Here is a 12,669-nt window from a genome sequence, read left to right as displayed (position 1 = left end):
CAAGCGTGGGCCGCGCCGGAGATGCCCAACTCGGAGAGGGTGGAGAGGAGGATCTGATGGTTCACAGTATCGAAGGCAGCCGATAGATCTAGAAGGATGAGAGCAGAGGAGAGAGAGTTAGCTTTAGCAGTGCGGAGCGCCTCCGTGATACAGAGGAGAGCAGTCTCAGTTGAATGACTAGTCTTGAAACCTGACTGATTTGGATCAAGAAGGTCATTCAGAGAGAGATAGCGGGAGAGCTGGCCAAGGACGGCACGTTCAAGAGTTTTGGAGAGAAAAGAAAGAAGGGATACTGGTCTGTAATTGTTGACATCGGAGGGATCGAGTGTAGGTTTTTTCAGAAGGGGTGCAACTCCCGCTCTCTTGAAGACGGAAGGGACGTAGCCAGCGGTCAGGGATGAGTTGATGAGCGAGGTGAGGTAAGGGAGAAGGTCTCCGGAAATGGTCTGGAGAAGAGAGGAGGGGATAGGGTCAAGCGGGCAGGTTGTTGGGCGGCCGGCCGTCACAAGACGCGAGATTTCATCTGGAGAGAGAGGGAGAAAGAGGTCAGAGCACAGGGTAGGGCAGTGTGAGCAGAACCAGCGGTGTCGTTTGACTTAGCAAACGAGGATCGGATGTCGTCAACCTTCTTTTCAAAATGGTTGACGAAGTCATCTGCAGAGAGGGAGGAGGGGGGGAGGGGGAGGAGGATTCAGGAGGGAGGAGAAGGTGGCAAAGAGCTTCCTAGGGTTAGAGGCAGATGCTTGGAATTTAGCGTGGTAGAAAGTGGCTTTAGCAGCAGAGACAGAGGAGGAAAATGTAGAGAGGAGGGAATGAAAGGATGCCAGGTCCGCAGGGAGGCGAGTTTTCCTCCATTTCCGCTCGGCTGCCCGGAGCCCTGTTCTGTGAGCTCGCAATGAGTCATCGAGCCACGGAGCGGGAGGGGAGGACCGAGCCGGCCTGGAGGATAGGGGACATAGAGAGTCAAAGGATGCAGAGAGGAAGGAGAGGAGGGTTGAGGAGGCAGAATCAGGAGATAGGTTGGAGAAGGTTTGAGCGGAGGGAAGAGATGATAGGATGGAAGAGGAGAGAGTAGCGGGGGAGAGAGAGAAGGTTGGGACGGCGCGATACCATCCGAGTAGGGGCAGTGTGGGAGGTGTTGGATGAGAGCGAGAGGGAAAAGGATACAAGGTAGTGGTCGGAGACTTGGAGGGGAGTTGCAATGAGGTTAGTGGAAGAACAGCATCTAGTAAAGATGAGGTCGAGCGTATTGCCTGCCTTGTGAGTATGGGGGGAAGGTAAGAGGGTGAGGTCAAAAGAGGAGAGGAGTGGAAAGAAGGAGGCAGAGAGGAAAGAGTCAAAGGTAGACGTGGGGAGGTTAAAGTCGCCCAGAACTGTGAGAGGTGAGCCGTCCTCAGGAAAGGAGCTTATCAAGGCATCAAGCTCATTGATGAACTCTCCGAGGGAACCTGGAGGGCGATAAATGATAAGGATGTTAAGCTTGAAAGGGCTGGTAACTGTGACAGCATGGAATTCAAAGGAGGCGATAGACAGATGGGTAAGGGGAGAAAGAGAGAATGACCACTTGGGAGAGATGAGGATCCCGGTGCCACCACCCCGCTGACCAGAAGCTCTCGGGGTGTGCGAGAACACGTGGGCGGACGAAGAGAGAGCAGTAGGAGTAGCAGTGTTGTCTGTGGTGATCCATGTTTCCGTCAGTGCCAAGAAGTCGAGGAACTGGAGGGAGGCATAGGCTGAGATGAACTCTGCCTTGTTGACCGCAGATTGGCAGTTCCAGAGGCTACCGGAGACCTGGAACTCCACGTGGGTCGTGCGCGCTGGGACCACCAGATTAGGGTGGCCGCGGCCACGCGGTGTGGAGCGTTTGTATGGTCTGTGCAGAGAGGAGAGAACAGGGATAAACAGACACATAGTTGACAGGCTACAGAAGAGGCTACGCTAATGCAAAGGAGATTGGAATGACAAGTGGACTACACGTCTCGAATGTTCAGAAAGTTAAGCTTACGTAGCAAGAATCTTATTGACTAAAATGATTAAAATGATACAGTACTGCTGAAGTAGGCTAGCTGGCAGTGGGTGCGTTGTTGACACTACGTTGTTGACACTACACTAATCAAGTCATTCCGTTGAGTGTAATAGTTTCTACAGTGCTGCTATTCTGGGGCTAGCTGGCTAGCTAGTAGTGTTGTTTACGTTACGTTGCGTTAAAAGAACGACAATAGCTGGCTAGCTAACCTAGAAAATCGCTCTAGACTACACAATTATCTTTGATACAAAGACGGCTATGTAGCTAGCTACGATCAAACAAATCAAACCGTTGTACTGTAATGAAATGAAGTGAAAATGTGATACTACCTGTGAATGCGACCGGGTTGTTGAGTTCTATTCAGAAGACGTTGGCTAGCGTTGGCTAGCTAGCAGAGTCTCCTACGTTAAGGACGACAAATAGCTGGCTAGCTAACCTCGGTAAATTAAGATAATCACTCTAAGACTACACACTCTAAACCTAAACAACACAATTATCTTGGATACAAAGATACGAAGACAGCAAAGACAGCTATGTAGCTAGCTAACACTACACTAATCAAGTCGTTCAGTTGAGTGTAATAGTTTCTCCAGTGCAGCTAATCAGTGGACGTTAGCTAGCTGGCTAGTGAAGACTACGTTAGGACGGCGAAATACGATAATTACGCAATTATCTTTGATACAAAGACGGCTATGTAGCTAGCTGAGAAGAAATTGCTAAGATTAGACAAATCAAACCGTTGTGCTATAATGAAATATAATGAAATGTAATGAAAAAGTTATACTACCTGCAGGAGCGAAGTGCCGATGCGACCACTCGCTCCGATCACACTTGTTGGTTCATGTGCTAGTTGGAACAAGGACATTTCCAATATACTAACGGTTTGAAGTTTTTCATGTGCCGGGTTCAAAGAAACAGCAAGTTGGACACTAATCGAGTTTCCTATTTCCGACTAAGATATGAACGTGGCACAAGCTCATGAGAAGAAATTCGGCTCAGATGTTAATGCGCTTGTAGCGAAATGCTTGTGCTTCTAGTTCCGACAATGCAGTAATAACCAACAAGTAATCTAACTAACAATTCCTAAACTACTGTCTTATACACAGTGTAAGGGGATAAAGAACATGTACATAAGGATATATGAATGAGTGATGGTACAGAGCAGCATAGGCAAGATACAGTAGATGGTATCAAGTACAGTATATACATATAAGATGAGTATGTAAACAAAGTGGCATAGTTAAAGTGGCTAGTGATACATGTATTTCATAAGGATGCAGTCGATGATATAGAGTACAGTATATACGTATGCATATGAGATGAATAATGTAGGGTAAGTAACATTATATAAGGTAGCATTGTTTAAAGTGGCTAGTGATATATTTACATCATTCCCATCAATTCCCATTATTAAAGTGGCTGGAGTTGAGTCAGTGTCAGTGTGTTGGCAGCGGCCACTCAATGTTAGTGGTGGCTGTTTAACAGTCTGATGGCCTTGAGATAGAAGCTGTTTTTCAGTCTCTCGGTCCCAGCTTTGATGCACCTGTACTGACCTCACCTTCTGGATGATAGCGGGGTGAACAGGCAGTGGCTCGGGTGGTTGATGTCCTTGATGATCTTTATGGCCTTCCTGTAACATCGGGTGGTGTAGGTGTCCTGGAGGGCAGGTAGTTTGCCCCCGGTGATGCGTTGTGCAGACCTCACTACCCTCTGGAGAGCCTTACGGTTGAGGGCGGAGCAGTTGCCGTACCAGGCGGTGATACAGCCTGCCAGGATGCTCTCGATTGTGCATCTGTAGAAGTTTGTGAGTGCTTTTGGTGACAAGCCGAATTTCTTCAGCCTCCTGAGGTTGAAGAGGCGCTGCTGCGCCTTCTTCACGATGCTGTCTGTGTGAGTGGACCAATTCAGTTTGTCTGTGATGTGTATGCCGAGGAACATAAAACTTGCTACCCTCTCCACTACTGTTCCATCGATGTGGATAGGGGGGTGTTCCCTCTGCTGTTTCCTGAAGTCCACAATCATCTCCTTAGTTTTGTTGACGTTGAGTGTGAGGTTATTTTCCTGACACCACACTCCGAGGGCCCTCACCTCCTCCCTGTAGGCCGTCTCGTCATTGTTGGTAATCAAGCCTACCACTGTTGTGTCGTCCGCAAACTTGATGATTGAGTTGGAGGCGTGCGTGGCCACGCAGTCGTGGGTGAACAGGGAGTACGGGAGAGGGCTCAGAACGCACCCTTGTGGGGCCCCAGTGTTGAGGATCAGAGGGGAGGAGATGTTGTTACCTACCCTCACCACCTGGGGGCGGCCCGTCAGGAAGTCCAGTACCCAGTTGCCCAGGGTCTCGAGCTTGATGACGAGCTTGGAGGGTACTATGGTGTTGAATGCCGAGCTGTAGTCGATGAACAGCATTCTCACATAGGTATTCCTCTTGTCCAGATGGGTTAGGGCAGTATGCAGTGTGGTTGAGATTGCATCGTCTGTGGACCTATTTGGGCGGTAAGCAAATTGGAGTGGGTCTAGTGTGTCAGGTAGGGTGGAGGTGATATGGTCCTTGACTAGTCTCTCAAAGCACTTCATGATGACGGAAGTGAGTGCTACGGGGCGGTAGTCGTTTAGCTCAGTTACCTTAGCTTTCATGGGAACAGGAACAATGGTGGCCCTCTTGAAGCATGTGGGAACAGCAGACTGGTATAGAGATTGATTGAATATGTCCGTAAACACACCGGCCAGCTGGTCCGTGACTGGGCTGGATTTCTTCCTGTAGTCCGTGATTGACTGTAGACCCTGCCACATGCCTCTTGTGTCTGAGCCGTTGAATTGAGATTCTACTTTGTCTCTGTACTGACGCTTAGCTTGTTTGATAGCCTTGCGGAGGGAATAGCTGCACTGTTTGTATTCGGTCATGTTACCAGACACCTTGCCCTGATTAAAAGCAGTGGTTCGCGCTTTCAGTTTCACGCGAATGCTGCCATCAATCCACGGTTTCTGGTTAGGGAATGTTTTAATCGTTGCTATGGGAATGACATCTTCAACGCACGTTCTAATGAACTCGCACACCGAATCAGCGTATTCGTCAATGTTGTTATCTGACGCAATACGAAACATATTCCAGTCCACGTGCTGGAAGCAGTCTTGGAGTGTGGAGTCAGCTTGGTCGGACCAGCGTTGGACAGACCTCAGCGTGGGAGCCTCTAGTTTTAGTTTCTGTCTGTAGGTAGGGATCAGCAAAATGGAGTCGTGGTCAGCTTTTCCAAAAGGGGGGGCGGGGCAGGGCCTTATATGCGTCGCGGAAGTTAGAGTAACAATGATTCAAGGTTTTTCCACCCCTGGTTGCGCAATCGATATGCTGATAAAATTTAGGGAGTCCAGTTTTCAGATTAGCCTTGTTAAAATCCCCAGCTACAATGAATGCAGCCTCCGGATAAATGGTTTCCAGTTTGCAAAGAGTTAAATAAAGTTCGTTCAGAGCCATCGATGTGTCTGCTTGGGGGGGGGGGGGATATATACGGCTGTGATTATAATCGAAGAGAATTCTCTTGGTAGGTAATGCGGTCTACATTTGATTGTGAGGAATTCTAAATCAGGTGAACAGAAGGATTTGAGTTCCTGTATGTTTCTTTCATCACACCATGTCTCGTTAGTCATAAGGCATACACCCCCGCCCCTCTTCTTACCAGAAAGGTGTTTGTTTCTGTCGGCGCGATGCGTGGAGAAACCAGCTGGCTACACCGCTTCGGATAGCGTCTCTCCAGTGAGCCATGTTTCCGTGAAGCACAGAACGTTACAGTCTCTGATGTCCCTCTGGAATGCTACCCTTGCTCGGACTTCATCAACCTTGTTGTCTAGAGACTGGACATTGGCATGAAGAATGCTAGGGAGTGGTGCACGGTGTGCTGTTTCCGGAGTCTGACCAGAAGACCGCCACATTTCCCTCTTTTTCGGAGTCGTTTTTTTGGGTCGCTGCATGCGATCCATTCCGTTGTCCTGTTTGTAAGGCAGAACACAGGATCCGCGTGGCGAAAAACATATTCTTGGTCGTACTGATGGTGAGTTGACGCTGATCTTATATTCAGTAGTTCTTCTCGACTGTATGTAATGAAACCTACAACCTACTTTCTTTATGTATGAAAAACATTTCTCAACACTAAATATTGAGAAATTACCAGCACTTTACAAACAGAGTATATAATTGAGGATAAATGCGTTGGCGGAACCGAGCACCATTTGTAGTGAATACGTTCACATGAACGTTTTTTGTTGGATATTAATTAGACCAATTACATGGCTATCTAGCAACAATATCATATTTAGGGTTGGCAATCTAGCTAATATGTTTTGACTTCCACTTCCTTAGGTGTTGAATTATGTAGTATATAGCCTAAGCCAATATGCACAAAATTGCAGTTCAAATAAATGCTTCACAGAGTTCAAGTAACAGACACATCTGAACATCAATTGTTCAGAGGAGACCGCATGAATCAGGCCTTCATGGTCACATTTCTGCAAAGAAACAACTACTAAAGGACACCAATAAAAAGAAGAGACTTGCTTGGGCCAAGAAACATGAGCAATGTACCTTAGACCGGTGGAAATTTGTCCTTCGGTCTGATGAGTCCAAATGTGCGATTTTTGGTTCCAACCACCGTGTCTTTGTGAGACGCAGAGTAGGTGAATGGATGATCTCCGCATGTGTGGTTTTTCAAGAGGACAATGACTCAAAACACACCTTCAGGCTGTGAAATGGCTATTTGACCAAGAATGAGAGTGATGGAGTGCTGCATCAGATGTCCTGGCTTCCACAGTCACCCGATCTCAATCCAATTGAGATGGTTTGGGATGAGTTGGACCGCAGAGTGAAGGAAAAGCAGTCAACAAGTGCTCAGCATACAGTTGAAGTCAGAAGTTTACATACACCTAAGCCAAATACATTTAAACTCAGTTTTTCACAATTCCTGACATTTAATCCTAGTAAAAATTCCCTGTCTTAGATCAGTTAGGATCACCACTTTATTTTAATAATGTGACATGTCAGAATAATAGTAGAGAGAATGATTTATTTCAGCTTTTATACCCTTCATCACATCCCCAGTGGGTCAGAAATATACATACACTCAATTAGTATTTGGTAAAATTGCCTTTAAATTGTTTAACTTGGGTCAAACATTTTGGGTAGCCATCCACAAGCTTCCCACAAGAAGTTGGTTGAATTCTGGCCCATTCCTCCTGACAGAGCTGGTGTAACTGAGTCAGGTTTGTAGGCCTCCTTGCTCATGCACGCTTTTTCAGTTCTGCCCACAAATGTTCTATCGGATTGAGGTCAGGGCTTTGTGATGGCCACTCCAATACCTTGACTTTGTTGTCCTTAAGCTATTTTGCCGCAACTTTGGAAGTATGCTTGACCTATTTGCGACCAAGCTTTCACTTCCTGACTGATGTCTTGAGATGTTGCTTCAATATATCCACATAATTTCCCCTCATGAAGTGCACTAGTCCCTCCTGCAGCACAGCACCCACGCAACATGATGCTGCCACCCCGTGCTTCACGGTTGGGATGGTGTTCTTCAGCTTGCAAGGCTCCCCCTTTTCCCTCCCAACATAAGGATTGTCGTTATGGCCAAACAATTTTATTTTTGTTTCATCAGACCAGAGGACATTTCTACAAAAAGTATGATCTTTGTCCCCATGTGTAGTTGCAAACCGTAGTCTGGCTTTTTTTATGCCGGTTTTGGAGCAGTGGCTTTTTCCTTGCTGAGCGGCCTTTCAGGTTATGTCGATATAGGACTCGTTTTACTGTGGATATAGATACTTTTGTACCTGTTTCCTCCGGTATCTTCATAAGTTCCTTTGCTGTTGTTCTGGGATTGATTTTCACACCAAAGTACGTTCATTTCTAGGAGACGACGTCTCCTTCTTGAGCGGTATGACGGCTCTGTGGTCCCATTGTGTTTATACTTGCGTACTATTGTTTTTGTACAGATGAACATGGTACCTTCAGGCCTTAGGAAATTGCTCCCAAGGATGAACCAAACATGTGGAGGTCTACAATTTTCTTTCTGAGGTCTTGGCTGATCTCTTTTGATTTTCCCATGATCTCAAGCAAAAAGGCACTGAGTTTGAAGGTAGGCCTTGAAACCCATCCACAGGTACACTTCCAATTGACTCAAATGACGTAAATTAGCCTATCAGAAGTTTCTAAAGCCATTGTTTAAAGGCATTGTCAACTCAGTGTATGTAAACTTCTGACCCACTGGAATTGTGATACAATGAATTATAAGTGAAATAATCTGTCTGTAAACAATTTTGGGAAAAATGACTTGTGTAAAGCACAAAGTAGATGCCCTAACCGACCTGCCAAAACTCTAGTTTGTTAACAAGAAATTTATGGAGTGGTTAAAAACCAAGTTTTAATGACTTCAACCTAAGTGTATGTAAACTTCCGATTTCAACTGTATATGGGAACTCCTTCAAGACTGTTGGAAAAGCGTTCCTCATGAAGCTGGTTGAGAGAATGCCAAGAGTGTGCAAAGCTGTCATCAAGGCAAAGGGTGACTACTTTGAAGGATCTCAAATTTAAAATATATTTTGATTTGTTTAACACTTTTTTGGTTACTACGTGATTCCATATGTGTTATTTCATCATTTTGATGTCGTCACTATTATTCTACAATGTAGAACATAGTAAAAATACAGAAAAGCACTTGAATGAGTGTCCAAACTTTTGACAATTATTTATGTATTGTTATCGAGCAAAATGGGTCAGGAATTCAATTGATCACAACAGCTCTAGTACACAAACACACACAGTTAAAACATCTACAGTGAGACCACTGACACATACGGAGGCTGGAGCTTATCTTCCCTTCTCAGTGAAAAATTCAGTAGCGAAGGTGCGTAAAGATGGCGAGTACTTACCACAGACACCTAATTTGCTACGCTTGCTGTATTGTACAATGCTGTCCAATACTATTTTTTTGTATTGGCATTAGCACAGTATACATGATCCCAATTTTAGCCCCAAGAAGGTGGCAATTAAAAAAAACAAAAAGTAGATTGTGCTGATTTACACATTAAACGCATTGATTTACACGCTGCGCACCGTAGATTAAAAAGTCTGTGGATAGTGCAAGAACAATGGCGTCATATCTTTTTTTAATTACATTTTTATTTTTACTTTATTTTGACTTTTTCTCCCCAGTTTCGTAGTATTCAACTACCTTGTCTCATCACTACAACTCCGAAGGTCGAGAGTCATGCGACCTCCGAAACACAACCCAACCAAGCTGCACTGCTTCTTAACAGAGCGCGCATCCAACCCGGTAGCCAGCCGCACTAATGTGTAGGAGCGACCTGGTCAGCGTGCACTGCGTCTGGCCCGCCACAGAAGTCGCTAGTGCGAGATGAAACAAGTATATACCTCCCGGCCAAACCCTCTCTAAGCCGAACTTTGTGCGTCGTCCCATGGACCTCCCGGTCGAGGCCGGCTGCGACAGAGACTGGGCTCGAACCCAGAGTCTCTGGTGGCACAGCTCTAGCACTGCGATGCAGTGCCTTAGACCACTGCGCCACCCGGGAGGCCCAAATTCCTCCATCTTTATGCACCTTAGCCATTACAGACAGCCCCCAGATAGGCAGACTGAAAGGAGATGTGAATACATGGCTGTCCTGATCAGGTTAACTGCTTCCAACTGCCCCATACTCTGTTCTGCTATGCCAGCAACTTCTCTAATACCAACTAATCAGGGGGGAGAATGCTATTACTGTAGGGCACTGTTAGGAGTATTCATTGGACCATTTGGCTGTTTATTACTTTGTATAATGTATTGATTGTGCTGATTCTACAGTGGAACTGTGTCTGCTCAGGTAACAGAGTCTCATTTCTTCTCTTCTATTTTCCGTCCTCAGGGAAGAAGAACTCAATCCTAATGCACAAGGTTCAGCATGACCTCAACTCGGGTGTCTTCAACAACCGAGAGAATGAAATTATCCAAGAGATTGTGAAATATGACCGTGAGATGGTGCAGCAGGTGGACATGCAGAGGCCTCGTGCCATGTCCATGTCCAACCCCCCCACGCACGGGGGTATCTTCGCTCCTCCAACCCCACCTCAGAGCTCAGCCATCGCCACCCTCCAGCAGGCTGTGGCTATGAGCTTCTGTCCCCCCATGGCAGGCCCCCTGGTAGGGGCCGGGGCCCTGCAGTCACCTCGGATGGTACGGAGGTTCCAGGTGATGCAGAGCATGTCAGCCTCCCCTCCTCCCCAGACTGAGCAGACCTTGCAGCCCCAGCTACACGCCGGTGGTGCCTTCGCCTCCGCCCTCTCGAGCCCCCCCATCCAGAGCCCCCTAGCTGCTGGGGGACGGACATTCCAGTACGGCCACTCTTCTGGCTCCCAGCTCTCTCTGGTCCAGCAGATCGTACCCAGCCCCCCACACCGGCCCAACACCCATAACAGCACCCGCTCTCTGCACATGAGCAGTCTGAGTCAGGACGCCAGGGCACTGTCTGCATCTCAGCCCTCTCTGCCCCAGGGAGGGGCTCAACCCGTGGCCCCGAGCCCATCACAGTCCAACCGTGTTTCCTCAACATCCATTGGTCCACCTCAGACCCCCCCGGGCTCTGTGGGGCTCAGGAGCGCTGTGACTCATAGGATGGTGCTGCCCCACCAGATGTCTGTGGGGGCGTTTCCTCTAGCCTCCCTCCCGGGGACTCTGACATCGCTGGGGACAGGCATGGGTGCGGGTATGGGAATCGGCATGGGAGTGGGCATGGGATCAGGCTTGCCGCCAGCCCTTCCGGACTCAGGTTTACCCAAAAAGGACTCCAAAGCCAGCCACCCTGAGACAGACCATGTCAGATCGAGGCTATCTTCCAATTTGTGACCTTTATTAGATTTCTGCAGAGCCAGTGGTTTTTGGTTGTGGGAACTGTGGAAGGTTTTGTCCTTAGACCCAATAATCTCCCCTCTCCCTGTCACACGGGTCTGAATATGACTATAAGAATGTATGCTGTGGGACCTTGGAGAGGGAGACCGTAGCTGGAAGACAATGTATGACTAACAATATAGTTATTATCAGAGGTGGGATGTTTCTACTCCACCCACAGACATAGATTGTAGATACCGGCTGTACGTAGTAGTAGCACCTTCTCCCCACATCTCTCCTTTATTTACTCTCTTTACTGTAACCATATTCAACATAAATAGCACGCATCTCTCACCCATTATCTATATAGTCGAACAATACAAACTGGCAGGGACAAGAAGAAAATCAGGAACCTGCTTCAGATGACAACGATGACATCAACGCTTTGCAGAAGTTCTTCTGGGATTTCATCTTTTCTCTACGGACTGTTTTTAACAAAAGTTCTACTCATGTCACTGTAATATTGTTTCAGAAAACAAGAAAATGTTTTTTTTAGACCATGTCTTAAATTATAGTTTTTTTTTTTTTTTTACAGGTTGGGCTTAATAAACAAAATGTTGCATTGCATTAATGGGATTAATAATGTATTTCTGAAAAAAACGATCATTTCACTGCCTTGATTTCAACATTTGAAGCCATATCATGTGTGTGTGTGTGTGTGTGTGTGTGTGTGTGTGTGTGTGTGTGTGTGTGTGTGTGTGTGTGTGTGTGTGTGTGTGTGTGTGTGTGTGTGTGTGTGTGTGTGTGTGTGTGTGTGTGTGTGTGTGTGTGTGTGTGTGTGTGTGTGTGTGAGAGAGAATAAGGAATTCATATCTATAAATATATCTTCCCCCGTCCTCAAATTGTATTTGCAGATGACAGTGTAGGTGTAATTTCAGTATATTTCTTGGAGTCTACAGCCTACATTTCATTCTGGCTTGGCCAGAATACAGCTAGGGTGCAAGTGATATACACTACATGAGCACATACTCACATACTACATGGCACATACTCGTCGACCACATCTCATTAGAAAATCATGGGCATTAATATGCAGTTGGTCCCCCCTTTGCTGCTATAACAACCTCTACTCTGCTGGGAAAGCTTTCCACTAGATGTTGGAACATTGCTGAGAGGTCTTGCTTCCATTCAGCCACATGAGCATTAGTGAGGTCGGGCACTGATGTTGGGCGATGAGACCTGGCTCGCAGTTGGCGTTCCAATTCATCCCAAAGGTGTTCGATGGGGTTGAGGTCAAGGCGTTTCAACTGCTCCAGTATCCAATGGCAGCAAGCTTTAAACCACTCCAGCCTGCGCTTGGCATTGTGCATGGTGATCTTAGGTTAGTGTGGGGCTGCTCGGCTATTGAAATCCATTTCCTGAATCTCCCAATGAACAATTATTGTGCTGACGTTGCTTCCAGAAGCAGTTTAGAACACTGCAGTGACTGTTGCAACCGTGGACAGACAATTTTTACGCTCTATGTGCTGCAGCACTCGGCAGTCCCAGTCTGTGAGCTTGTGTGGCCTACCGCTTTGGGCTGAGCCGTTGTTGCTCCTAGACATTTCCACTTCACAATAACAGCACTTACAGCTGACTGGGGCAGCTCTAGCAGGGCAGAAATTTGACGAACTGATTTGCTGGAAAGGTGGCATCCTATGATGGTGCCACGTTGAAAGCTCTTCAGTAAGGCCATTCTACTGCCAACGTTTGTCTATGGAGATTGCATGGCGGTGTGCTCAA

General features: G+C 46.8%; 1 protein-coding gene across 1 annotated transcript in view; it reads left to right on the top strand.

Moving 5' to 3' along the window:
• The window catches only part of LOC123996757 (potassium/sodium hyperpolarization-activated cyclic nucleotide-gated channel 2-like), a 76,036-nt gene extending 64,131 nt beyond the window's left edge, over nt 1-11,905 (top strand). Inside the window, exon 8 of the mRNA XM_046300423.1 lies at nt 9,929-11,905. Within this exon, the coding sequence (XP_046156379.1) occupies nt 9,929-10,905 (977 nt within the window). The 3' untranslated portion in view covers nt 10,906-11,905. The remainder of the gene's footprint in view (nt 1-9,928) is intronic.
• The last annotated feature ends 764 nt before the right edge of the window (nt 11,906-12,669 follow it).

This window comes from Oncorhynchus gorbuscha, linkage group LG15 (assembly GCF_021184085.1).
Source record: "Oncorhynchus gorbuscha isolate QuinsamMale2020 ecotype Even-year linkage group LG15, OgorEven_v1.0, whole genome shotgun sequence".
Taxonomy (NCBI): Eukaryota; Metazoa; Chordata; class Actinopteri; order Salmoniformes; family Salmonidae; genus Oncorhynchus; species Oncorhynchus gorbuscha.
The sequence above is the reverse complement of the archived record's forward strand: the minus strand, read 5'-3'. Positions and strand labels throughout refer to the sequence as shown.